The sequence below is a fragment of the Colius striatus genome, chromosome 23, assembly GCF_028858725.1.
Source record: "Colius striatus isolate bColStr4 chromosome 23, bColStr4.1.hap1, whole genome shotgun sequence".
NCBI lineage: Eukaryota > Metazoa > Chordata > Aves > Coliiformes > Coliidae > Colius > Colius striatus.
This window is the reverse complement of record NC_084781.1, coordinates 3,823,303-3,849,535: the sequence shown is the minus strand read 5'-3', so window position 1 is coordinate 3,849,535 and position 26,233 is coordinate 3,823,303. Positions and strand designations below refer to the sequence as shown.

General features: G+C 44.6%; 1 protein-coding gene across 4 annotated transcripts in view; it reads left to right on the top strand.

Annotated features, from left to right (window-relative positions):
* Positions 1-10,380: 10,380 nt before the first annotated feature.
* GRAMD1B (GRAM domain containing 1B) overlaps positions 10,381-26,233 on the top strand; it is a 60,182-nt gene continuing 44,329 nt past the window's right edge. For 3 of the 4 annotated variants that reach the window (XM_062014079.1, XM_062014080.1, XM_062014078.1), the window contains exon 1: positions 16,506-16,610. In XM_062014079.1, the coding sequence (XP_061870063.1) occupies positions 16,588-16,610 (23 nt within the window). In that variant the 5' untranslated portion in view covers positions 16,506-16,587. Of the gene's footprint in view, positions 10,412-16,505; positions 16,611-26,233 lie in introns of those variants that run through there. The other variant, XM_062014083.1, reaches the window with a different exon arrangement.

The following is a 26,233-nucleotide window of genomic DNA, read 5'->3' as shown; positions in this document are numbered from 1 at the left end:
TCATTAATACTCAATAGGGGATCTCTGGGCATAGCAAGGAGGAAATAATTTGCAAGCACTGCCTGTTTCTGATGTAGATGAAACTGAAACCTTTACACTGGTGCTAAGAATACCTTCCTCCCGGAAGGGAGATGTGATGTTTTAGCTGTGCCACAGTCAGATCTTGGACCTATTTATGCAGAGCTAGGGTGATGTTGAGCCTGCTGACTTCTCTTATCGATGACCAACTGCCCAGATTTAATTACAAGTAACTTTTGTTTTCATGGAGGATACTGATCCTAAAATGATCCACGTGAGGGTTAGCAAATTGCCTTTGCCAGGTTTTGTTCTTTTCCTCCTTTGTTAGTTTAACTGCATTGGACTCCACTGGTAAGATCTTCCTTTGGATGCTGCTGGCTTGTACTCATGAAACTTAAAAAAAACCCAAAGCCTAAACACATTTCAGCTGTTTGTAGGGTGTGAAGCTGGATGTAAATTACTGTGAAAGCCTAGAAAACATTTGGGAACCTGTTTTGCTATTCAGATTAACCAAGGTGAAGAGTTTTCTGAGGTGTCTTGAATCTGCTAGACTCTTGACATTTCAACAAGGAGAATCTTCTTGCTGTTCTTGTGGTATTTTTGACCAGGCAGTTTTGTTCACTTAATCAATTGACTATAGTACAGCTGCTCTTAAAACCCCAAACTCCAAAGGTTATACTAGTCCTGTAAGTTGTGACAAAAGCTGAGAATTGTAGGGCAGAAGAGGGAGACACAAGAAACTGTGGTATGTACAGAAAAGTGCACTTTCTCTTGGCATGCTGCCTCTGATATCACAGGCAGAAGGAGCCTATGCTGCACTTGAAGGATTAGAGCAGAGAGCAAGTGAAGATCTGCACCAACCTCAGTACATCTGGCAAAGTGCTGAAAGAAGCTACCCCAGCCAAAAGAGAAGAGGTGCTGAGTTGCTAAGTTGGCTCTGAGATGAAAAAATTGAGAGGAATACATAGCTGAGGATGGCTAAAATGTGGGCTAGGCATAGCCGAGATCTTAACTGCATGCCTGCTCTTACTGTAAAAGATGGTACTGGGGGTGCTGCTGGTGGACTTCACTTCTCAGTGACACATTTCCAAGGACCATGCTCCAATCCTCAGGTTTTTTTCAGAGAAGACTGAGAATTTTGTCCTGCTGCTGGCAGATGTATTCGGTGCTCTCTTGCAATTGTTTTTCTTGAGGTGTGAGTGCTGCTGTTTGCTTGTTCATTGTGAAATACTGCCATGGTCCAGAACTCATACCCTGAGAAGGCATCCTGCAGCACAGCAGCGAAGCAGGTCCGTCATCTGTGTGTATCTTCTCTGAGGAAAAAGCTTTCCTTCTGCAAAGTCATGTAAGTTATGTGTCTGTCATGCCTGGTTTATGCTGAAAGGGAGCCTTTACAGATTTTGTTTTGTCTTGGAGTATCTGTGCTTATGGGTATTTTCAGAGCCATGGGAGGGAGAAGTTAGTTGGACAGGCTAGAAAGAATCAGGTTTTGTACCAACTTAGGGCTCAGTTCCTTGCAGTCTGGTTGCCTGGGTGAGTCATTTCATGTTGCTATTTATGAAATAAAGATAATTCCTTTTTTACTTCACAGGAAAATTGAGGTGATGAAGTAAGTCTGAGTTGCTCAGATGCTGAAACACCACAACTGTCTAAGTACAAAGATAGGCAGAGCTGAATTAGTGTCCAAATCATTGTGCTCTCAATAGCAGCCTTGACTTCAAGTAATCCTAAGGGTGGCTTTTCTCTGTCTTTTTGGGGCCAGAAAGAAGGAGTAGACTTCAAAGGATTAGTTGGTTTCCTTCTGCCTTTTGTTGCACTTAGTAGTGGTTGTTGTTCTGAGTGTGGGAGCCTGGAGCTTTGAAGAGTTCAGATCAAACTTGAGAACAGGGTAATCTTAATGTTATCTGTAGTAGTACAGTCAAATATCATACCTCTGGGTGTTAGCTGATAAGGCAGCTTCATTGATACCATGGATAGTTTTTGAGCAGACATTAAGTAAAAGAGTCTGTGTGAATCTCTTCCATCATGGAAAAAGAAGCAATTCTAGAAATTTGGCCCTCCTTCAAGCTGTCATGGCAAAATGATACCTGCTTATTTTGCATTGAAAACCAGTTACCTCTGAGCCAGCTTGTGGTGTGAGAACCTCCATGCAGATCAGTAATGTCACTTCAGAAGAAAAGACATGATCTTATGCTAGATGTAACAGCAGGACAACCCAGGATTTGGATTGTGCTTCTCAATTACTGGACTAGTTAAATGGAGATAAACCCCAGTGTGCTGAATGCAGAGGAGGGCTGACAGACCTCACATGGCTATGTCACTTGCTCATGATGCTCAGGAACATGAGGAGGAGGTAAAGAGGCCTTTTAATGTCCCTCTTTTTCCTTATCTGAGACACCAGGCAGACTCCTTAGCCCGCCCTTCCTGCTTCCAGGAGCAGAACTTTCAATTGTGCAGCTGCACTTCACTAGCAGACCTTAAGTAATGGTCACCCCATCATCTCTGTATCCTCTGGGAGCCCTGTGATGCTCAGAATATTGCGTCAGCTGTCTCGAAGCATGTGGAGAAGAAATAACAGAGAAAGGAAGTAGGAGGTTGGGATGCATTATAATTAACCATCTGCTTTGATAGGTCTCCACTTTGGTATGTAAGCCTCCTTGGCCCTTGTCAGCAGGCTTTTTTGTGCAGTAAGCTGTCAGCTGCTGAGCAGTTTGCACGGTTCACCTTGCAACAAGGCGTTCACCGTGCCTCGGAGCCTTCCTGTGTTGCTAACAGCAAGTCTTGAGGTAGTGTGGCTACCAACTGCATGAGTGTGTTGTTACCTATAGCTTGACATGAGCTAGTCAAAGATATTTCCCTGTGCACCTTGGGCAGGGTTTCCTGGTGTAACTAACCTGCTCAGAAGTACAAGGTTTTGCTTGCTAAACTATAGTAACAAGCACTGTAGTCAAGCAGTGGCTGTGGTGCTTCAGAATGCAACTTCCAGCTTGGTTTTCCTGCTCTCATGTTTTACCCAGGGGTTTTTCACATAGACATGGCTGTGAGATGCTAACTGGCTGTTGAGAGCAAGGCTGGTTGTTCAGAAGACTAATTTAGATTTGTTCTGCTTGCACCTTCTTCCGTTTCATATCAAATGTGGCCAAGAGCATTCTGAGAGGGAATGTGTTGGCATTAAGCCCGTGCCAGAGCCTCTTAAGATTATATGATCAAGGGTTGGACTTTTTTCCAAGGGTAAGATCAAGCCATTGTGGGCTTCTGTTGCAGCACTGAAACATAAATTGTGCTGTAAAATTAGCCATCAGAGTCTCAGAGAATTTGACTTCCAGCCTCTCACAGCCAGAGCTGGAGGGTTTCAAAGATGCAGAGAAGGGAGAGTTTTTCAAGGGAGCCTGATGCTTAGTTCTGTTAGTGTCTGGCCAGGTTTATGCAGGGAGTGACTGTTAAAGAACCTATATTGCAGGCTTTAAATCACTAGGCCCAAGTTTCATTAGGTGTAGAGCATGTCCTTTTTGATGGAGAGGCCTTTTTGAGCTGGGACACTCATAGGAGCAACAAGTATCCATCCAATTTTATCACGTGCCTAAACTTGATGAGTCTGGGAATTTTAACTGTACCAATCATCCTTCCTCTTGATAATGCTTGTAGAGATGAACTGATGCTTGAAATCAGTGCAGGTTTTTCTCAGAAAAAAAGCACTGTGTAGGCAATGTGTCTTTGTCTCTGTCAGAAAAACCCACCTTTCTTCATACTGGGAACATTTTAACTGAGATGTCAGCAGAAACCAAGATGTACCTATGAGTCATGTTGTGAATGTGCCTGGTGCTCCTGCTGCAAAGAGAATTCTGAAAGTACATTGTTCCTTGCTTCTGTCTTAACGTGATATTGACTGATTAACACACTGTGGTGGTAGAATAAAATAGGATGGTGTTCAACTCAGGTCCCCTTTTTCTAATCTCTTTTTCCTTGTGAAAGGAATGAGATGTTTGGGAAAACAGCTGTGCAAACACCACCTCATTTGTTTTGAGAATCTGGGACCTTAGCATATGTCTAAAGTCTGAGCTGGCTTTGCAGTTCACAGTTCTGGCTCACTAGTGAATGGCTTAGGGAAGCCAAATGCACAGAGAGAGGCCAGTCATTCTGCCCAAGCTTCTGACTGCAGCGGGAGGGGCAAGTGCTGGGGACCCATGGTGCTGCTGCCTTACCTTCCCCTGAGGCTCTGGCAGTTTGAGCACTGTGGAGGATGACCTGACAATAGCTTTTTTTTCCAGTTTGAATGCATGTGCTTCTGCCTTTACAGAGGCTTTTAGAGGCCCTCGTTTACAGTGCAGTCATCAGCTGTTTCTGAAACAGCTGCTCAGTGCAGGGTATTTCTTTTTTCTGCAGGGACAGAAAAGCTCTCCCAAAATATGAGGCCACTCATATGAATTGGGAATTCAAGTTATTTTGGATTTGCTTGATGAAACAGCCTCCTACCCTAATAAGATAGCAGCTATCTGGTGTACAAATTGCTCTCAGTGTCAGTCCCTGAACAGATCAGATTCTTCCTACTCTTACAGTCAGCACATAAACACATTATCACGGCCTCTTCTGTGCTTCTAGTGCTATCTCTGATGTATGCAAGTATTTGCAAGGTTACATTGGAAAATATGCACATCTTTACAGTTGGCTGTCTAAATGGGGAAATACCAAGCATTCAAAATGAATTGCTGTAATATGAAATAAAGAAACAGAAACAACACGAGGTGGGAAGGAGGGGAATGATGTGGTGATGGTAAGTATGTATGTAATGACCATAGGAAATAGGAAGCTACTTGGAAATGCAGTGCACAAAGAATAGCTACTTGATGTAAGAGGCAGTTCAATGTTACTTAACCTTACAAAGAGATCCCTGTGGTATTGTACCTGCCCCTTTTTGTGTACCTCCGTTCCCCTCTGGTCCTGGTTGGGTGGGAGAAGGAGAAGGCACCTTAATCCTCAAGCAGAAGGTATACAGAAAAGGCCAAGTGCAGAAAGAGTTCATTGTAATGTGTCAGCTGGGCTTGGAACATCCACTCATGCATCTGCCTCTGCAAGGTGTGCTCTGGCTTCCCTGAGAGCTGATCACCCATGCTTTTTCCCAAGAAGAAAACTGGGAGACTTAGGAAAAGCTGTATTAGCTTTTATCTGGTAATGGACAGTCCAGGTCAAGAGAAGTGGTTGTTGGTTAATTTTGGCCTTGGGAATTTTGTTCTGGTAATTAGAATCTCGAGTTATTTTTGTTTCCATATAGAATTCTTAATTCTCTCAGGTTTTTGCATCTTTATCCCATAGCAGCAGCAGCAGCAGCATATCTGGCAGTGACTTAAAGGCAGCTGTGCCTTTAAAATTGAATTGCCTATGATGGAAGAAATCTGAGAGCAGAGAGAGGAGACCAATTCCTCTTGCGTAGATCAATCTCTTTGGAGACCTCTCCATAGCTCTGCCTTCTCATCAGCCTAGTCACTGCTTCTTCCCTCTGGAGCCAACCTGCAGTGCCTACAATAACACCAATAAAAGCCATCCTAGAACTGTCTCAGTGGTGGCATTACATCTTTCCAAGGTGGATTCTGAGGTCACCATTCTGTGCAGCGTTTTCCCCCAAACCACTGTCAGTGTGTAAGCAAGCTGGATTCTGTCCTCTTTCAACAGTGTTTTGCTCCCTTGCTGCTGAAGTGACACTTGGCACGTGGACAGACTTCCCCATTCCTGCAGATGACTGTAACCGTGTGAGTGTACGCTGACTTCTGCGTTTCTTCTTTTCCTTCTCCCCTTCTCTATGTTTTTCTTCCCATCCATTTCTTTCTCAGCCTTGGCAGAGCGTTTGTTATGCATTTTGGGGAGAAGATGGCAGCATGCTTCTCCCCACCACTCCACTCATCCTAACAAGGTCAGGCATTGTAATGGGACTGGTCAAGAGCTGTCCTTGAGCACCTCTGCTTTTTTTCCTGTTCTGCAAGTTTGACCTAATAGTTTTCCTTAAACCTCCTCTGCTGCTTGTTTCCCTTCTCTCTTAAGCATTCTGTTGCAAATCTTCATTTACAGTGTGCTCTGTTTTATGCTCTCTCCCTCTAACCTCTTCCTCCTCTTTAAATGGCAGGTGACATGTAGCAGGGGTTTCCTTGAGGGATGTGGAGGTCTCAAAGTTTCCAGCATTGTCAGATTCCGTTATTTCTCTGCTCTGGAAAAGAATCTTTGCTTTAGGCTTAGATGTGTAAGTGCTCAGACCCTTTTGTGTGAGCTTGAGCAGGCTGTTGCTTCGTGTAGCACCTGCCATGCGTTGTTTCTCTCTGAAACTAGGAACCTTTATGCTAGGTTTCCCAATGAATTGTAGCCTTGTGGTATGTGACACTGGGGGAAAACAGGTATCCTCTGTGTTATATTCCTATTTGCAGCTGCCATCCTCTGTTCTACCTTGTTGCTGATGCCCCTGCTCCTGGAAGACCCCTGGAACATGCAGGAGGTAGTGAGTGGCTTGGGCTGTGGCGTTTTCACTGCTGATCTTAAATGCTTCTCTGTCTGCAAACGGGAAGCTTGTGTTCAAGGCCTGGGTCTTGAGCCCCTACTTTAGCTACTTACTTTTGTCTCTGTGGATTGTCCCTTAGGCAGTGCCAGCCTAAGGTTGTTGGACTCTGTTTTAGCTCCAAGTACCTGAAAGACTGTTATGTGCTTCAGAATACTGGAGAGAACAGATAGGCAGCATTACCCTGAGTGAAAATCTTGTTAAAGGTATTAGGTGTGATGTGACATTTCATGCCATGAGTTATTTTAGGACATTTCAGCCTCGATGTAAAGGGAGATGATCAGGCCATAATACTGCTCCCCAAGGTGCATTGCTCCCCAGTGAAGTCTTATTGTCTTTTCACCAGTGGCTGCAAGTTATTTGCAAAGGAAAGTAAAAATGAGAAAATGGCTTTTCACTTCCTGATGAATTAAATAAAGGAGGAATTTCCCCATGAAGCGGGGATGATGTGAGTCATGAAGGTTTCTGTTGTTACCCTGCCCTTTTTCAGAAGGAGTGAATCTCTTTTTGGGGTGGGAGAGGTTATTACAATCTCTCAAGCAAATAGAAGGTTAAGAGTTCAAATGTATGAGAGGGGAAAAAAGCCAGAGGACTCTGTGAAAACCACAATCATTTTTTCTGTTATAATATTGCTCAAGAAAGAAGCAGTAGCTAGCTGAATCATCCCAGTTTCTCCACCCTCCTGATACCGACCCTCTTTCTTTGTACACAACAATATTCTTCTTCCTCAAAGTCTGTATAGGGAGGGAAATATTCTTCTTCACCTTTTGATGGAGGGGAGCTTCTCTCTGTTCTCTTCTTCCAGGATAGCTGAAGGTACTACTCTTCTGCTGTTCTATCTTGCTTTTCCTTCCAAGATGTGAAGCTCTAGCTTGCATGCTATGGCAAACACTGTATTCATGTAGCTTAGGAAGAGATGGCTTACAGGCACTTTCCGTTCCGTATAGAGTGACTACAGCTCCCATGATGCCAAGAGTATGAAATGCTTCATTTCTTTCTGGAAATGAAGTCTCACGTGACTTCCCAGCTGCTGCAGCAGAAAGGGAGCCCTTGCTGAGATGGTTTTTTCCTGGGGAAATGGAGGTGTGCCGTTGCTTGCAGATGCTGCGATTGTCTATGGTTTTCTTTGACAGCAGAGGCTATAGAGCTGCAGAACACTGACTTCAGGCAGGATTTGGGAGTTTGTCCGTCTGGCACATTTTCCTGGGGATCTGTACACTAAGGTGCATAGCAGTAACCCATCTCTGCCTTACATTCTCTCATTCTTTGTAGCAGTCCTTTCTCGCTCCCCATAACATTTCCCGATATGCTTCTAGTTTTCCCTGCCACTACTTCTATTACTAGCAGGTTCTCTTTTGCATGTATGTTTTGGAGGCATGGGATTTTATTTACTGCTCCCCCAAGTCCTGCAGACTGTCCTTTCATGCCATATGGAAGAATCAGACTGTAGCTGAAGTGATGCATGTTGCATTCTGTACTTGCAGGTCCACTCCTTTTCTGGTGCAGTGATCTGTCTGAACCTCTTAAGCTCCATCTTTCCTTTGTGTGGGTACTTGAAGTAAATTGTTCATATTGAACTGGGTATGTTGAAGCTGCATTATATCCACAGCAATGCTTGGTGGGGAGACTGAAAAATATACATTCATAGGAAGGGCTTGATGTTCCTGTTAGGTATGAAGTTGGTGTATTGGGATATGCTGAGTAAAAAGGTGAAGTGTGATTTCTATAAGCAGGTGCATGAATGTATCGCCCTTTTTCTGGCCTTGGTAAGGTAACTTCTGGAGTAATGTGTCCAGTAGGACATCCAAGTTCAGCAGTGGTAGAGAACTTATGGAGAGAGGCCACAGAGATGCTGAGGGGACTGGGGCATCTCCCTTACAACGAAAAGCTGCGAGACCTGAGGCTGTTCAGCCTGGAGAAGAGAAGGCTGAGAGGGCATCTTATCAATGCTTAGAAGTACCTAAAGGATGGGTGTGGAGAGGATGGGGCCAGTCTTTTTTCTGTAGTGGCCAGTGACAGGACAAGCTGTAATACAAAAAGTCTCACTGGAAAATGAGGAAAAAACTTGTTTGGTGTTGAGATGAGGGAGCCCTGGCCCAGGCTGCCCAGGGAGGATAGTGAGTCTTCTTTTCAGGAGGTTTCCAAAGTTTCCTGGAGACATTCCCATGCCCCCTGATCAAGGGGAACTTGCTTTAGCAGGGGTTTGGACTGGATGATCTCTAGAGGTCTCTTCTAACACCCACCACTTTGGGATCCTGTGATCCCAGCAGAAACACCTTCTAGAAATACACATTTCCCATATGCCAAGGCAGGACTTGGCAGGAGTGTTCTCTGTTTACTGTGTACCAATGGTGCTTTTTAGAGGTGGTTTGAGTGCTAAGTAGTGTTGTCTGTCTGTGGACTGCTGGCCCCTCTTTACTGTTAACACTGCACATCTTGATGATAGGGTTACCTGTTTTGTATCAATTCCAGTGCACTAATGGCAAGGCTGCAAAATAATTGATGTCATAAACTGCAGCAGGTCTGCTCAGTGCAGGGTGGTGGTGGTGTATGTATGCCTATGCAGAAGAGAATAGGTAGTGGTATGGTTCTACAGAGGCTACACTGCTGCCATTGAGTGTGTGTAAGCTGTAAATGATTTGCCAGTGCCTCTGCTCTTTGTGTACTATTCCGTGGTGCCTGCTGTGCGTGCTGCACTGTTGTATGAATAAGCACTTTCAGGCAGTGGTGTTTCTGGCCCTCAGCAGCTATTTCATTTGCCTGAGCTCTGCGGTATTTTTTCTACCTCCCTCCCAGTCGGGATTGCTCATGTCTGTGCTCCCAGGAGTTACGTACACAAGGTTTCCTGGGCTGGCTGGCTACATCGGTAAATCAGAGTGATTTATTGTAGTGAAGCAGGCCAGGAGGAGCCTGTGGGACTGGGGAGGGAGAAGCAGAGTGATGAATGGGGCAGTGTGAAGTCACTCCGCTGCACCAATCAGAGCCAGGCAGGGCGCCGGCAGCTACGGATGCCTCTTGCTGCTGAGACAAATTTGTCCTTAGATGATGATTTGATATTCTGGCCTGAGCTGAGGGTGTGCATCATAGAGTTCTTAGTTTAAGCCCAGTCTTTTCTGAGTGTTACTCTGAGGTGAGTGTTCTCAGTAGGGTGCATATGATTAGCCTTCACCTTGCATTTTTCTCTGCACGTGTACACCTCTCATTAAATGTTCTGTCTCTGGTATGCTTACTCTGCACCAATGCTTCTCTACCTATCTGGCTGACCCCTTTCACTCTCTCCTTTCAGAAGCTGCCTCCTCTCTACTTCCACCCTCCTCGTGTCTGATCCCTCCTCCTTTACCTGTGCACTGCCCAGAATCCACTTGCTTTCCTCTTTTCTCCTCATTCCTAAAGAACTCATTTGGGGGGTTGGTTGTATCATTCTCTTGTCCCATAGAGCGAGAGGGAGAAGGAATAGCATGTCTGGAAGATGGGGTGCTTGCCTGTTCCCTGCTCAGGCCTCAAAAGGAAGCTGGGAGGATGGTCCTCTCTGTTCCTTAGCATCCGACTAGACCATTGGGAGGGGCTGGGGGAGGGAATGGCAATGGCTTGGGTCTTACGCCAGACTCCAATCAAGCATCTAAATTGGGACCATCTGCTTGAGATGCTTTTTCTGACCATCTCTGGGAGCCGGAGGGGAGACTTGGGACTAGCTAGCTCTTATTTGCTTATTGTTCTCATCCTCCTGTCAAATTGTTTGTCTTTTTCATCCCCTTTTGACTTTCCTTTTCTCTCCCCTCCCTTCTCCTTCGATGCTCTTGTTTACTGATAGGCCAAGCAGAAAACATGGAGACGTCTGATATGGCGACAGCAAAGGTAGGATGGAAATGCTGCCGGCCTCACTGTGCGTAAGTGGTTTCGCTTGGCAACTTTTTACTTTGTCTCTCAACCTTTTTACTTGCTCCTGACTCATTTCTCTGATGCTTGGAGTGGTGCTAGGGCTGGGGTCGAGGATGGGATTCAGGTGCTGGGAGGAAGTTACACTGTGGTCACAGTCTATCTGTGTTGCTTTTCTTGTCATATTTGAGAAAGTCTTGGTATGTTGATGCTCTAGGCGAAGGTTGGAGGTGAGTGGAAGAGAAATAGGGGATTCTGCATCCTGTCAGGCGTTGGTGAAGCTGAGGGAGCCGGGATGCTGGCAGGAGCCTGCCTTGCTGCTGTGTGAGCAAGTGACGCTAGAGGGTGCCTGAGGGGCAGATTTCCCGTTCCCGGGCACTGATGGACGAGCAGAAATACCTTCTGGCAACCGCCTTTCTTTTTTTACTTGGAAGGGATCTCGGGGGAGTACCGAGTGAGAAAGTAATTCGAGCTTATAGATGCATCCGCCCTTTTCTGTGAGGCTTCTCTGTTGCCTGTGCTGCTTCCCTGTACGAGTTTGTAGGTTCTACTTTCCTGCAGGCTTTGAGGTCTGTGGAAAGGGAAGTGATGGACCAAAATGGGCTTGTGAGGGAGAAATGAGCGATGCAGGCATGCATGGCATCAGCATGGTTCAGTGAGACCTGTGAAGCACAAGGCTGTGTCACCATTGAATGGCTGAATTTCAGACAGGGACTGCTGGTTATGTGTTCATGGCAAATGATCTGCCTGCCACCGCTGCAGCTTCCCTTTGCATCAGAACAAGGGTGAAGTGTGGGGAATGTGTCTGCAGAATGTGTCTTGTGCTGTTATCTCAGCAGGATCCGAAATTAAGCGTGGTTGAAAAGAGCTGTAGCTTGGAAAGAGTGGGAAATGGCATTAGTTGCTCTAAACTCCTGCCTTTGATCTTGTGCTGACCTGGATGCTCTAGTGTGGTGATACAGCACACTGTTCCAGGAGGTAACTGTACTACCTGCAGGCAGAAGTCCACCCTTAAACTGCCCTTGCACTGCTGTTAACAGATTGTAGGGTATATTTTTATGCCTTCTCTAGAATTCAAGTGGAGTTTGAGTTTTCCCTTTTTTTCCCTGCTAACTACTGTATCCTTTCCAATCCTGTTTCCCAGAAGCCTGTGTAACAATGGTGAGCAGTTGCCCTGTTTAGTGCTGGGACTGGGTTGCATGTCGTACAGGTTTTGAGATTTCAGTGTCTGTCAATAAATCACATGAAGTACTTATGGATAAATGTCACTTCATAAAGGTGGAATCACCTTCACTATCATGTTTGCTCTAGTTTCAACTGCCTGTCACTGAAAACCCACTTAGAGCTCTAATGCTTGGAAAAAACTGCCACTGAGAATGTTGAAGGGCCAGTGGCATTGAGGCCAGTTGAAGATGACACTCCACTTAAAGCTGTTGTGGCAGGTGAGGGAACTCTGGCTTTTCTTTGTTGAAAACCAACCATTTTCAAAGACAAAATCAACAAAGTCACATTAAATTTCTAATTCTTTTTGTCTGTACCTATTTGTTATAGTTTCTTGTTTCTAAATAAAGGTGCTTTATGGTCTTAAAGAACTATGTGAATGCACTGAAAATGTAATTATCTTTTCAGGAAAATGGATCTTGAGTGAAAAACTGAGTCTCACTTTAACCTTCAAAAACACATATAACTTGGAAGTTACTTATGTAACTATTACTGGAATGTGTACAGATTTATTTGGACTGACACTGTGTCAACTGCTGAAGTTTTAGTCCCTTGTTCTTTGATGAAACTCAAATATTCTTGCACAGTCTATTTTCTTTTCAGAGTTCAGTTCACTCACCCCTTTGACAGTTAGTTTGGAGCCTCCAAGGGACGCTGTTTGTTTTTCTTAATTTCTGATGGGGTTAGCCTGGACCCTGGGCTAGCAAAGAACTTCTGAAGAGATACAACAGATTTATTTTCTCAGCCTGAGATGATACCAAAAGCAGGCACGGGATGTAGTATCAGGAAGTTTGTTACTTCCATGGCCGTTCTCCATTGTGTTGCACTGTCGCTTCCTTTTCTGTTGGGGCACCTTTTACGGTGTTTGAAGAACTGGCATTTCCTGACATGCCAAAGAATTGTCCTGTGCATTTAAATAAGAGAGTGTTTACTGTCTTGTAGCCTGTGGTGTTAATCCCAGGGTTGTTGGTTATCCATCCTCATCTTCAGGCTTTTCAGAACTATTGGTGGAAGCAGAAACTGTGTTGCTTGTATGCAATGGGGCAGCTTCCTTTGGAGTTGTGACAGGGTGCCGTGTCCCCTCAGCTTTGCTTTTACATGGTGCCCTGTTAAAAGTAGGAATCCTGATTATTTTGTCTGTGCTCCTTGCTGAGTGCCAAGGGGAAAAGTAGTTAACCTGTTCCAGAGGACAAAAAAATCAGGCCAGTGTGAAGCTAGAATGCTTCCTGGGAAAGCATGAATCACTCTCCAGGTAATCAACCAGTGGAAATGAGAAACGTAAATCAGTGAGCTGCCTTTCATTTCCCTGACTCTGGAAACTTCTTGTTCTCTGTACTGCAAGTACATACAGAGAAAGTCCTCAGACTTTCTAGGGGGATGCTGGTGAGATAGTTAAGCACCTGATTTACTTGTTCAGTCTTGGAGGAAATGTGTTCCTCTTCTGAGCTGTAATGGAAATGTTGAGAAGCCAGAAAAGATGGCTTGCTTACAGTACTGCAGAGCTTTTGCATGGAGATTGTTTCCTTGGCTTTGATTAGATAGCACTTGCTCAGGCTGGGATTGCTCGGAGAAGTATGTGTAAAGGGAAGACAACAATAAGGTAATGCAAAATAGTTGCTATGTGAACAAAATAGTGCTAAATACTCTTGTGTGACTTAATTTCTGTAGCTGCCTCTGTGCTTCCAGCTTTCACCCAGGCCCTGGGAAGGGAAGTGGCAAAATGCTGTGTATGAATTGCCTGTTTCTTGCCATCTGACTGGAATGCAAGAGAACACCAAGACCTAATTCATTACTGTCCGTCACTTTGTATGGATGTTCTCGCTTGTGCAGACAGCATATCAAGGACTGTCTCATCTGGATAGTACCATTTGGTATTTCTTTCATATAAGTTGGAGGTCAGGAAAAAAGAGTAAATCTGTTTTGGTGTGTTACAGCCCTCCCTTTTTTTAAAACTCATGTGGCCTTGACAGTTTATAGTTACAGGTCAGGAAAACATCCGGCCGTTTTTTCAAACTCCTTTTTTCTACTACTCAGAATCTCCAAGTCTTTCTCCAGTTTGAGAAACTTCTGTGTGGTTTTTACTTTGTTGCTGTTTTTAGTGTTTGTGTGTCCTGCTTGACTTCCTCATCCTGACTGGCCGTGGAAGCAAGCAGAAGCCGCAAGGGAGACTGTGTTCATGGCATTCTTGCTTTGGAGCAGAAGTACTCAAAATATTACTGGCTGTAGGCCAGGATCCCAATTATTTTGTTTAATCCTTTTTGAAGTTTACGAGAATTTTTCCTGGGGGGAAAGGACAGGGGATGAGGCAGGACAACAGACACCATGTGAACTTGTCTTATTGTTAATGCCTAGCAAATGTTGTGCCCTAAGACTTTGTAATTACAAAACAAGATCCCATTTCCACACAGTCAAAATCCTATTGCAATAAGCAAACTTTTCACTTGCATGTTCTTTATGGCTACAAGTGTTAGAAGATGGTGGGTGACCCACAGTCCCTTCACCAAGGCTCCTGCTGTGAGGGTTTCAGAGAGCAGATCTCAGCTGAATTGCCAGAGGTGGTTGTGCCTACCAGCTGGATGCCTAAAAGGACAGTTTCTTCCTCTAAGTGCTCTGTCTCCTCTGATAATTTCCTAACCCTCACGTTATGTTAAAAAAAAAAGTACATGTCTGCTTATCTCTTAATACCTTTCTTGCCTGAGCTTTGATTTCTAAACATGTGACTCTGCAGCATTAGTCTGTCCCAGATTTGCCAAGCTTGCAGGTCTCCTGACCCATTTTACAGCGTTGTGATTTGCTTCCCTCCTTGACAACCTGCAGGCCACAGATGCAAAGCATCTCATGGAGAGAACTGTGGTCCCAGCCAGGCATCTGGTAGAGGTTGGACCTCATGAGGGGTGAATCTGGTGTTATGTGGGGTGAGATTTGAATGTGTTATCATTGGTCCTGTGCAGGGTCCTGTCCATCCCTTCCCCTCACAAACGAGGTGGAGGATAGTTCTTAAATGCTAGTTGCTTCCTTCTGCAGCAGCCACCCCAAGCATGATGGTGGACATGTCACAAGTGTTTGGGAGATCTTTGGTGGAAGTTAGCACTAAGATGAGTTTTCCCTTTGCAACTCAACTCCCTAGCAAGACATTTCAGTGTTACTTGCACAGTTTCTGAAACATCAGTCCCACTGGCATTATCCTGTGTCCACCTACCCTGCTGTGGAAAGACCAAAGCCCTACAAAACAAGTGGCTTCCTGTTGAATTTGTAACTGGAACTTTGCTCCTGTCAGTCTGTTCAGGATTTGGGAGACTCAGAAGAAAAATCTGGTGCCTTTATATGGAAGCAGTGAAGCTGCTTCCTGAAGAGGCTGGTTCTTTGGGTGATGAGCACAGATCTCACAGAAAGCTTTGTAACCAAAAACTGGTTACAAATACTTCCCTGTCCAGTGAGAGGGGAACAGAAGGGAGGGCAGTGATTTTACAGGTCAAGCTTTTGGTATCATTCCTCTCAGATACCACCTGCAGCCCTTGGTATGGAGGGGTGGAGTGAGAGGCATGTGTCAGTGAGTGTGGACCATGAGTTTTGGAGCAAAAGAGTGACAAAATAGCATTAACCTCCACTCTTCAAAGTAGAATCTTGATTTTCACATAACTGACTGCTGTATTTCATCTGCCATCCCTGAAACTGCTGTATTCCTGAATACAAGTGATGAACACATGAGCAATACTGTGTATCACAAGACCAATGCCCTTCCCAGCTCTCTATGCAGAGGGCATGTTACTTAGCATAGGATCATCTAAGAAATAGTTAAACTACAAGTTATTTGAAATAGAGTGTGCTGTTCCCTCCCGATTTGTGTGCTTGCTCTGTGCAGCAGGAGCCTGTGCTTAGGTCCTGCAGATAAATAGAAGAATTCACAGGAAAACATAGTGTATTGCAGGAAAGGAGGGGAGTGATACAATAACTGGAACTCTAAGCCACGGCCAAGGCTTGAGCCAGGCTTCTGAGTGCTGTAATGCAGAAGATCTTTATCATGGAGTCATAGAATTGTTTGGGTTAGAAAAGGTCTTTAATACCACTGAGTCTAACCACTAACCTCCCCCTCCGCTGCCTACTGCTTGACCCTGTCCCTCTGCACCTCCTCTCCGTTGGCTTTGCACTGTGTCCGTGGGGAGGGACTCACCATCTCCCTGGCCAGCCTGGGCCTGTGTCTAATGACCTTTGCAGTGAGGAACTTCTTCCTAATGGCCAGTGGAACTTTTATGCTACAGTTCAAGTGATACAGTGTATATCCCTCTAATAGGATACCTAATGCTACACACAGGGCTCCACTCTGTGCAAACACGGGCAGGGGCAGGGCAGGAGCACAAGCTCCCTTCCTCCCCAAAGCCTTTTAATTCAGTTCCCAGCGCAGGAACTTGCCTCTCTGAGCATTTCAGTTTCAGTTAAGCGTTTCCTCTGCTTCCAGAATAAAGAGGCTGTCCCTGCGCTTCGGGAGGGGAGCGGTGGGTCAATCACCTCCATCTGCAGAGGGCAGCGTGGGGGGTGCGAAGGGACACACACACACACCCCAGCGCCAGGCCGTGCGGAGCGGAGGCGCCGGGAGCGCGGTGGCGGCCGTGGCGAGCGGCGGGGGCGCGCTGCGGGCCCGGCTGCCTGGGCTCGGCGCGCCGCGCTGTCCTGGCCGCGCCGCACATGCTCAGCAGCGAGCGGGGCGGCTCGGCCCGGCCCCCGCCGGCGCTGGGGCGGGGAGCCCGCTGCCTCTCGCCAGGGGGCTGGGGGGGCGCCGGGGGCGGGAGGCGGCCGGGCCCCGGCGCGGGGGGCTCGGGGCTCGGCGCTCCCCGGGGGACGCTCGCCGGCCGGGTCTTCTCCAATATGTCCTGGGACCTCTGGAGCTGTCAGTGGGCAGACAAGGACGCGGGCATCGGATTATCGTGACTGTACTAATGAAAGGGTTCAAGCTCGCCTGGTAAGCAGAGCGCTGGGGAAAGGGAGGAAGGAAAGCAAAGGGGGCGATGCGGTCGTGCTCTTCCCTAAATCTTCCTCTGCGGCGGCCGGGGCCAGCGGAGGAAGGAAGGGGATGCGCTCCGCTAAGTTGGCCGGTGCCTGTGCCGCAGAGCTGTGCCCGCTGCAGCACGGCCGTGTGTCTGTCCGTGCGGGCTTCGGCTGGGAGGAGGCCGCTAAGGAAGGCTTCGGGAGGAGATGCAACGACGGGCCGATCCTGGCCGGGCATCTCTGCATCAGGACTGCGATGCCGTGAGCCTCCCTCTGGTCTGGCTGCATCTTCCTCTCTCCCATCTGCCGCCACTCCTTCTCCTCCTCACCCCGGCTTTCGCTATGGTTGTGCATGAATTTGCATCTGTGCATGCACACGCACAACACCCGCACACCTGAGCACCTGCACTCAGCATCTGTTTGCCTACAGAGAATATAAGCATGTGCGGTTTTTATTCTGAAGAAAGGTGGAGAAAGTGTTTTCAGTTCTGTGTGCGTGGAATGGCTCCTGCTCAGCTTATCCTTTAAATAGCTGCTTTTGGGGATGCACCTTCTTGGCATGTTTCTGTAATAATCTAATAGAGTGAGGAGTCAAGGGGACTCACAGCATCCTGGAAGGTACTGAGGATCTCATTAATTCTTTGATCGTTCCTGGGTGTTTTGGGGGAAAACTCTCCAGGTTTGTACAAGTGGGCTGTGAAAGAAAACGTGTGGGTGAAAGTTGGTCAGCAAAGCTGTGTGTGTATCTAAAATGTTTGCACATAATATTCCTGCTGGTCAAGTTTGTATTTTATAAGGATGGGTAAATATATGCGTGTCTAATACATGGATGAAATTATCTCTGTGTCTAATACAAGCTTGTCCAACAAAGATTTATATAAAATCCTGAGCATATCAAAACTCTTTTAATTCTCCAGCACGTCAAAAGTACTTATTTGGACTAAATGATCTTTGAATTATTGTGATGAAATTGATTTCATCAGAATTTCATCAGATGGGAAGGGTTCTATACTTCCTAGTGGAATGTGACTTTGTAATGTGGATTGAAATTGCAAAGTGCATGATGAGCAATGTGAAGGCCTATTTCTTTTTCTTAATCTTTTTTTTCTCTGTGATGAAATAGGAAGTAATCATAGAAATAACAGCTTCCCTCTCTGTGCTGTTTTGCATCAGTGTGAATTTCGTGCTTTGAGAACCTTGCTGGTAAAGTGTGAGAAAACAGTCAAGTTCTTTTTCATTTGTTATTTTATTTATTGTCACTATTTTTATTCTTTTTTTTTTTTCTGTGTGAAAAATAAAAGCACTCTAGCACAGCACTAGGAAGCATCTTGTACTGGGCCCCAGGGGACGAAGTAGAGCCAGGGATGACTCAATAGGTCATCTCTTCTAATTTCTGTAATTTTGTCTTTTATTTAATTACACTGAAAGCCTTTGAAATTTTCCTGTGTGTGCATCACTATGCAGAACATAGACTTTACAAATGAGACAGCCATTAGTACTTGAAAATCTTACACAGTTTTTTATGTCTTTTTTTCAATGAAAAAAGCCCAGCTCCCTGACTGACTCGCTGCTTCCCGTGGTATGCAGTTGGGCTGATGAGTTGCATAATAGCTTACTGTACTACCAGGAGAGCAAAGCATGTGTTATAAATGCTGTGATCATCTGTATCTGCAATAACATGGCACCCCACTGCATTCATTTCCCTACCTGTCCATGAGTAACACTGGACATTTCTGTTAATCGTGTAGTTGGAGACCTTTTGCATACTCAGTTCCATCCCAGCATTTATCACAGTTGAGGTTGAAGCCAGTCTGTTAATTTTGTCAGGCTTCAGAGCTAAGAGAACGAGGCTGGTAGATTCAGGAGCTGGACGGGGAACATAAGAAGATTACCCATGTGCCAGATGAAATCCTAGTGGGGTTTTCGGTAGGTGACGCTCTTCCACCTGAATTTTCTCCTCCTCAGCCTCCTGGCAGGGTCCCCAGGGCACTGTGCTGGCCGGAGTGTCTGTGTTCTGCTGGGGAGCGCAGGAAAGCCCCTGATCAATTTCCCCGTCTCTCCTGGAGACTCTTGAATAGTGCAGAGAAAGCCTTGCTTGTGCTGCCTTTTTAGCACCGCCCCCCCCCATCTTTCTCTGCATCCCAAAGGGAAACAAGGCAAATATTTGAATTGCTTGCCTTATTTAAAACAAGTTATACAGCATTTTGGGTCTTTGCAGTAGTTACTCTATTCTCCCTCTAGTATACTTACAGGCAGTTTTATTTATTGGATGGTGCTGAGATACCCATGCACAGAAAGAGGAGTTCAGGATGTTGTTTCAAATCCTAAGTGTAAGTGTGTGTCACTACTGGACTGATTAGCATGGTTCTAGAGGAGCATAGATCCAAAGTATAGAGTGCAGAGTTCTCTGCTGTTTGTCAGACTTGGTCAGGGTACTGTATTGGGTTATATAGCCTCCAGTTTTGCAAGGAAATTGCTTTTCAGGGTCAGTATTTGTCTAAAGAAAAACCACATCAAATGTGCGACATCTAACCAGATCTTTTGGTCCCTGCTGTGGAAGTGGTGGTTCCAGTTCTAGATGGCACTGCTGGGGTTAATGCAGATTGCTTTATGGCGCCGTTCTCTGAGAGACACATGATTCCTCTCTGTACCAGGAAGGGCAGGAGCACAGGGACAGATGCTGTCAGCAGGAGCAGTCCTCTCTGACCGTTGGGAAAAGGATGAGCTCTTGCCTGTTTTTAGGCCATCCCTTCATTTCATGCTGTCAGCTTGCACAAAATAATGTGTTGTTTTTTGCTGGGGAACCTCTGGCCACCTCGGAGTCTCAGTGCAAGCTCATTTTGGTGCAGGCAAATGTGCTGATCTCTAATAGGATGTTACGCATTTTTGCAGTACGCCACCTAATTCTGCCCAAAATGATCTCATCACCATCTGGTGTCGTGTGACAGCGTAGTTGTATACTGTGGAGTCACTCATTAGGTGGTCACAGTACACTGCACTACAGCAGAACCTTGATGTATAGCCACCTTAGCTCTGTGACATCAAAACATGACTGTATTGTATCGTGATGCAAGGCTCCCGTGTACTAGCGCAGCGTTATTCTGCCATGGTACAATGTCCTGGTATCAAAAATGATGCTGCAGTCCTCCAGTGCATTTTTATTATCACATGGCAACATACATTTGTCTTGTCAGGGCCTAGTGTCTGGGTTTAATAGGTCAGCTTTATGTCACAGTGTAATGTTTTAGTGCTGCTGCATGCATCTCTATGAGTTGACATGGTATTGTGAGAGAGAACTTATGCTTCCAGTCTTACATCACCGTTAGCTCATCCTTAGGGACTCTAGTGAGCCAGGCCCTGAGCTTTACATTTCAGAAAGCCAGAAATTACAACAGCAGGCCAGGTTTGCTTTCTCTCCCCTCTAATCTCTGCTGCTTGCCTTTGGAGTTCTTCTGTGTTAGGAGTTTTGAGGATCTTATAATCCATCATAGATGAGCTCTAATTCGGATCTTTTAGGAAAAGTGAGACTCAAATGACTGAAGAGTCTTGCAGGGATAAAAGTGAGCTGGTAGGTCAACTTGATGTCCTGTAAATGGGAGACTGAACACAACTCTGTATGATTTTCCTTCTTTTGTGGTTCCTTCTGCATTGCTTGTGCTGATTTGTTGACTGGAACATTTCTGAGCCACAGAACCAGCTATATGGAACCTTCAGAGAAAATAAGGGCCAAAGGCTCTACCTAAAAATAAAGCTGTAATTCATTTTTCTGCTAGTGGCTGTGGGTGAGAAAAAAACCTCTCAATGTTCCAACACCCAACTTATCTGAAGGAAGGATCTATTATGTAGTTGTGGGGGTGGGATGGGAACTAGGTAGAGTTACAGAACAGCAGAGCTAAAATTAGAAGTTGTTTGATGTCAGGGAGCAGTGCAGATTAACGTTAGGCAGTTTCAGTTATGTGTGCTGTAAGGCTGTGACTTCTGGAGTTCTTTGTATCCAGGCCAGGCTAACAACACTTGCCCTTTCAATTGATTTCTCCACGTAAGAGGGGAGGGAAGTGGCCCATAAGCTATTGCACCGGTCCTACGTGGCTCTGTCCTTATGGTCTACCCTTGGGATTTTGGAGTCTAAAGTAACAAGTTAATGGAAAAGGGACAGAAAGAACGTGTTCTGCCCTCAGCTGTGGAGAATTCGTACTTGCTGTAAATCAGGAAGGTGACAAACGTGGGTGTTTGGGATTCTTGCCTCCATAGTTACGTAGTGAAATGACAAAACCATTTAAATAACTTTAAGTCTCTGCAGTATCAATATGAAATTTAAAGAGCTACCGAGTGCAGTGAAAATGAGCTTCATTCTATTGTCTTGCAAATGAATTTCCAAATCAATTCTTCCTCAATTTTGTGGAGAAGGCTAGCAAAGTAATTCTGTTGAAGTTACACAATGTGCTACTGTGCATATGGTGCCATTGGACCTTCACCTTACAGGTTAAAATGTTGCATTTCTGTATTCTTGTCTGTCTTCACTGATTCTTCTGTATCCACATCTGTCTTCTTTGTGCTTCTTACTGAAAAGGAAGAAACAGGTGCTGATCATCCTGTACTAAAACCCATCAAAGGTGACCCACATACATACAAATATGGTTCTAGCATTTTGGAAAGAAGATAGTTTCGCTCCTTATAAATTCTGCAAATGGATCTTAGGAATCAGAATGTTCCTTCTTGCTGTCAATATGGTAGGAAGAGGAAACCATACTAGTAGGTTGCTCATCTCTCCCTGCAGCCAGAATATTCGTAACATTTTGACTGAGCCTTTGCCCATAAAGTGCAGTTTCTATCCTTTATCTTTCAGCAGGAGAAAATGTTATGGTATTACACAAGGTGACCCAAAGAACAACTTGGAGTAGCATTGGTAATAGCTCTCTTTTGTAAATGGTTTCATAGTATAGCAAAGTTATTAGTTAGTAGCAGGTTTTGTGCTAATGTATCTGGGCTTTTCAGTAATGGGGAGTGATGGCAGGCAGTTAGGAGCCCAGTCCAAGTGCACTAATGTCAAAGAGACTTCTTGCATGCATTTGACTTGGCTGGGCTGTACTCATCGGCACCTACTGAGCCAGAAATGGAACCCAGATCAGCATTTTCCAGATTTTGTCCTGTACTGCATGCTGCCACCCTGAATTAGTACCTTCAGTGGTAGTATGGTGTGAAGTACAAGTGAAGCAACTGTTTTAGTAAAATAAAAGTTTAAAACTTACAGGGGAAGGAGACTATTTGAAGAAAAACAGAGTCAGTGTGAAGCCCTTGATCTGAGATTTGGTTTGCTGTTACTCTGCTGATGTCAGACTGGCAAAAAAATACCCCTTTAGTGGTTTTGTTTATTTGTTATGTGGTATGTTTTTGGCATCAATTTTTTATTTAGATAAACAGCCATCATTTTATTTTCTAATATGTATGTGCTCACTGAAGCCTTTCTGAGGGTAACCAGACAGAAGAGTTCTTTGACTTATGCCACCAAAGATGCTGAGCTTTGCAGTTTGCTGCCAACACCCAGAATCTCTCTTTCAGGTCTCTCCTAGGGCTGCAGATTATTTTGGCTAATTGAATCCTAATAATTTGGTATGCTGACAAATTGCCTTTTCTGCTTATCAGTTGGTAAAATCACCTTGTTCTCTCTCTGGTCCTTCAGCAGGCTGGTAAATGTCAAGTGAAGGGCAAACCGCTTGGAACCGTTCTGGAATTTTGCAGCCGTTGCTTGCTCAGGGCCTTAAGTTGAGATGAATGAGGCTGCAGTGAGGCTTCTCTAGAGATTCTTTCCCTCACATATGCAGAACAAAAAAGCGTGGAAAGAAGCAATTTCAGTTGAGAAGAGGCTGTAGATAAAATTTAGCAGATACTATTTTTCTCTCTCAAAGCTCAAGTGCGCAGCTGGGGCTGTTACGTGCTTTTAACTGCTTAGTACCTTCAAATGAGAAGCAAAGTCCTGGCTTGTGGAGCTGGAAGTCACAAGAGGCCAGTTTTATGCCTGGATCTGCCATTGACCAGTTGTATCATGGTCTTGCTGCTGCCCCAGTTTCCCTGTTTGCAAAATGACGCATGCTGTTCGTCACTTTCTCTCCCCATGTGCTGCTCACCACTGAAGCATTTTGAAGTTATGTGTGACAAGGGGTATGTCAAACACTGTTCCACGATTTCTGATGAACTAAATGGAAACACTCACATACTTAGAATTTCTTCTTCATCAGGGCTGTTCTGCTCAGCAAGTGGTCAAGGTCTGAAAGAGCCAAATGTTGCCATTGAGGCTCTTACAGCACCTTAGGCAAGACTCGCTCTGTCCTGGCCAAGATGTCTTTTGCTTAATCACAATTGCCAAAGGAAATTCCCCTTGAGAACAGGACTTTTCCTCATACTATATTCTAAACTAGTTAGTGGGATTCCTTTAGTTGATTAAGCAGCTGCTGTGTTTATGCTTGAATCTTCCTTCTCATGTCTCTGATTTCCATCCTGGTTAGAAAGTGCATCTTAGTGGCAGACTGCCATTAGTATGATAATTGATACTTATTTTGAATGGTAACTGCTAATTTCAGCATTGTGAATCTAGTGAAAGTAAATTATATAAATTGAGATATAATAGCAACAAGAGTATTTTAACAATAGTATACAAATACAAAACATCTAAGTCCAGGGAATGGAGAGGCCAAAAGAAGTGCTGCTCATAAACCAGTAGCTGTTCTTTTCCTTTTGTAACTCCTGTCTCCTCTTGCAGAGCCAAAGGCCTAATGCAAGATGGTAGAATGTTCAACTAACACAAGATGTAAAGTGCTGCCATTTTCTTTGGCAGTGTCACAGCTGCTCTAGAAGGAGGAATTTGGGTTGAGGTTTTTTTCTTGATGGGAGGTGCAGATATATATTTGGGATGTATATTTTCAGTCATTTTCAAACCATTTGTAATACCAGGTTTGGAAGAATGTGGCTTTGCCACACCTAATTCCAGGCCTTGGAACTGGAAGAGGAAAATGTAGCAGAAAATGAGTTGAATGAAAAAGGCTTGGGCAGGGGAAGAAGGAGATACGTATTCAGGAGCAGCAAATAGCAATAGATAAAGATGTCTGTATATGCACATAAGGCACCAAATTAATTGGGGGTGGGGGGGGAGGAAAGATGATTTGTTTATTTTTTGTGTAAGAACAACTCTCTAACTAGAATTGTTCCTTTAATGAAATACTGAGCAAACAAGCCTGTGTTTAAATAACAGGAGGAAGAGATGGCAGGGTCTGAGGATTCCAGAGAAATCATTTGCAAGGTCTCACCCCTTGTGTAATGATGACACGTGAAGTGCTGTGAATTAAAAGGCTTGCACTGGAGGCAGAGGCATTTTAGAAAGCTAGTGGGAACTCAGAGCTGTAATTTTGGTGTATTTCTGACCCTGTAGGAACAGAAATAAAGCAACTATAGAGTTTGAAAGAAGTACCCTCTGCTCACCAGGAGACTGGGTTGTGGCTCTGCAGCCCTCAAAACTGGAGTCTATTTTGCTTTTCAGAGCTGTCAGTGATTAAAAAATGTCTACTTATGAGGTGGCCTTGAATCTGATTTACATTTTAGGAATGAGGTTTGGGAGGTGAACTGTTGCTCAACTGTAGGCCATGAAGCTGTGTCTAGGGACTGGAACTTAGAGAATCTGAGTGAGATTCAGTGGCAGGTTCAAGGCAGTAAAACTACATCATTGCTCCAGACACCTGTTATATTATTTTGCCAACCTTTCCAACAGGAAGATTAGGTTCCCCATTGATAATTTGGAGTTTCTGTTTCAAAGACAGGTGATAGCACAATTGATTTTGGAAGTCAGATTCTGCGATTGTGGTGTTTTACAGTAAGAGAGGCTCTTTGAAGGGCCTTGCTGTGCTAGGAGATTTTCATTCACACCTCCAGAGACAGTTTGTGTCCTGAAGAGCTTGCATTCTAAGTAGTCAAGATGGACAAAGGGTAGAAGAAAGGAAGTGGTATGAGCCTTGGTTTGCAGATGAGACACACTTTTTAACATGTGTTTATTAATAGAGATGTAGTAGAAAACTTAGAGAAGATTGGCTCAGGAGAACAAAAATTATTACTGTTTAAAATAGTTCTTTGGAGAGAGCAAACTTTATTGATGTAAGAGCTAGCATCAGAAATGCAGACCAGTTAGCCATATCCCCTGCACTTCTCATAGGTGACTTGTCCAAAGTCACAAGCTGAATCCATATCATTGCCCCCAAATGATCTATGCCTTGGTTATATTTGGAAGTACCATAATTGTCAAAAGGACATTCATTCTTCCAAGGATCACAGCCCAGGTTAAGAATTTCAGATCATTTAGATGCCTCTTTTGATTTCCTGCTCATGTGGATATGTTCCACTTGGGGGCTTTGGGAACAAAAAGAAAAACCAGAACAGTTCTCTAAGTCCTAATGCTCAGACAACCTTCACACCACCCAATGCAAATCTTTAAGAAGTCTTCTATTACTAGCCAACAGCAGTAACCAAGAATTCACTGGACTGGGCTGCTGCCTATTAGGGCAGTTATAGAAAGTAGAACTAGAGACAGAAGAAAACTTGATGGAAATGAGGCATTGATCCAAAGTGCTGCCACTGTGAGACAGTCCCTTGTTTTGTCCTTTACTAATGGTTACCTAATGCTGTTTATAAACATGAGCACTCCTCTCATGCTCTTGACTGCAAGGATTTGACTTCAGCCTATTTTTTTCCCTCAACTTAATCGTATTGCTTGTTGTTCTGAAGTCTTGTAGTAAGGCTTCTCTTTCTCTTTGGTATTTGCATTCTTCAAATGCTTGTTGACCACTTCACTTTGTTTACCCTTCATGTTGTTTCTTTTCCTAAATGAGCCTCATAAATATTGTGATGTTTTTGCTACTTTCCTTTGAACTTACTGTGCTACAAGAATATCTTTCTGGTTATATGGCACCTTTATAATAAAGTTCCTGGTGGAGATTAATGCATCAGACAGAACAAATATTTCATCAGCTTCCATGAGATGGGATTGATGAGACTATGCAGCTCCAAATCACATCAGTCTTTCCAACTCCTTTATGGTGTTGCAGAATGTGTCTAATTTGTGTTGTGCTGTCACCCTGTGCACTGTTGAGCTGAGCTGCTTTCTTACACTCTCAGTTCTTTCAGTTGCTGGACATGACTTTCTGTTCCCTCCATTATACCTGTTTGGAGTAGGTACAAAACGAAGGACAATGATAGGGTAACGTTCTTTGTGCTTTGCCCAGGAGGGAATCACAGCCCTTGTTTATTTTTCCTGTGTGTTTATATACACTTTCAGTATGAGTCACCTTGTCACCTTCTGCATTTTATAACCTGGCCTTTCAAAGAATTTATATTTGCAAATACCCATGTGTTGAATACCAATATTTCTCCTGTAGCTGGCTGAGCTGCCTGCTGTTGTGTTAGGGAAGTAAATGGGCTGTGTTGTGTCTGACAAGGTTTAGAGAAGGATGCGTAGTCCTATCTCAGGAAGACGAAGAGTCAGTATGTCTGAAGAAAGGGCTGAGTAACCAGAAGACAATGGTTTATTGGGAGTCCTGAAGAAGCCCTGAAATGTCA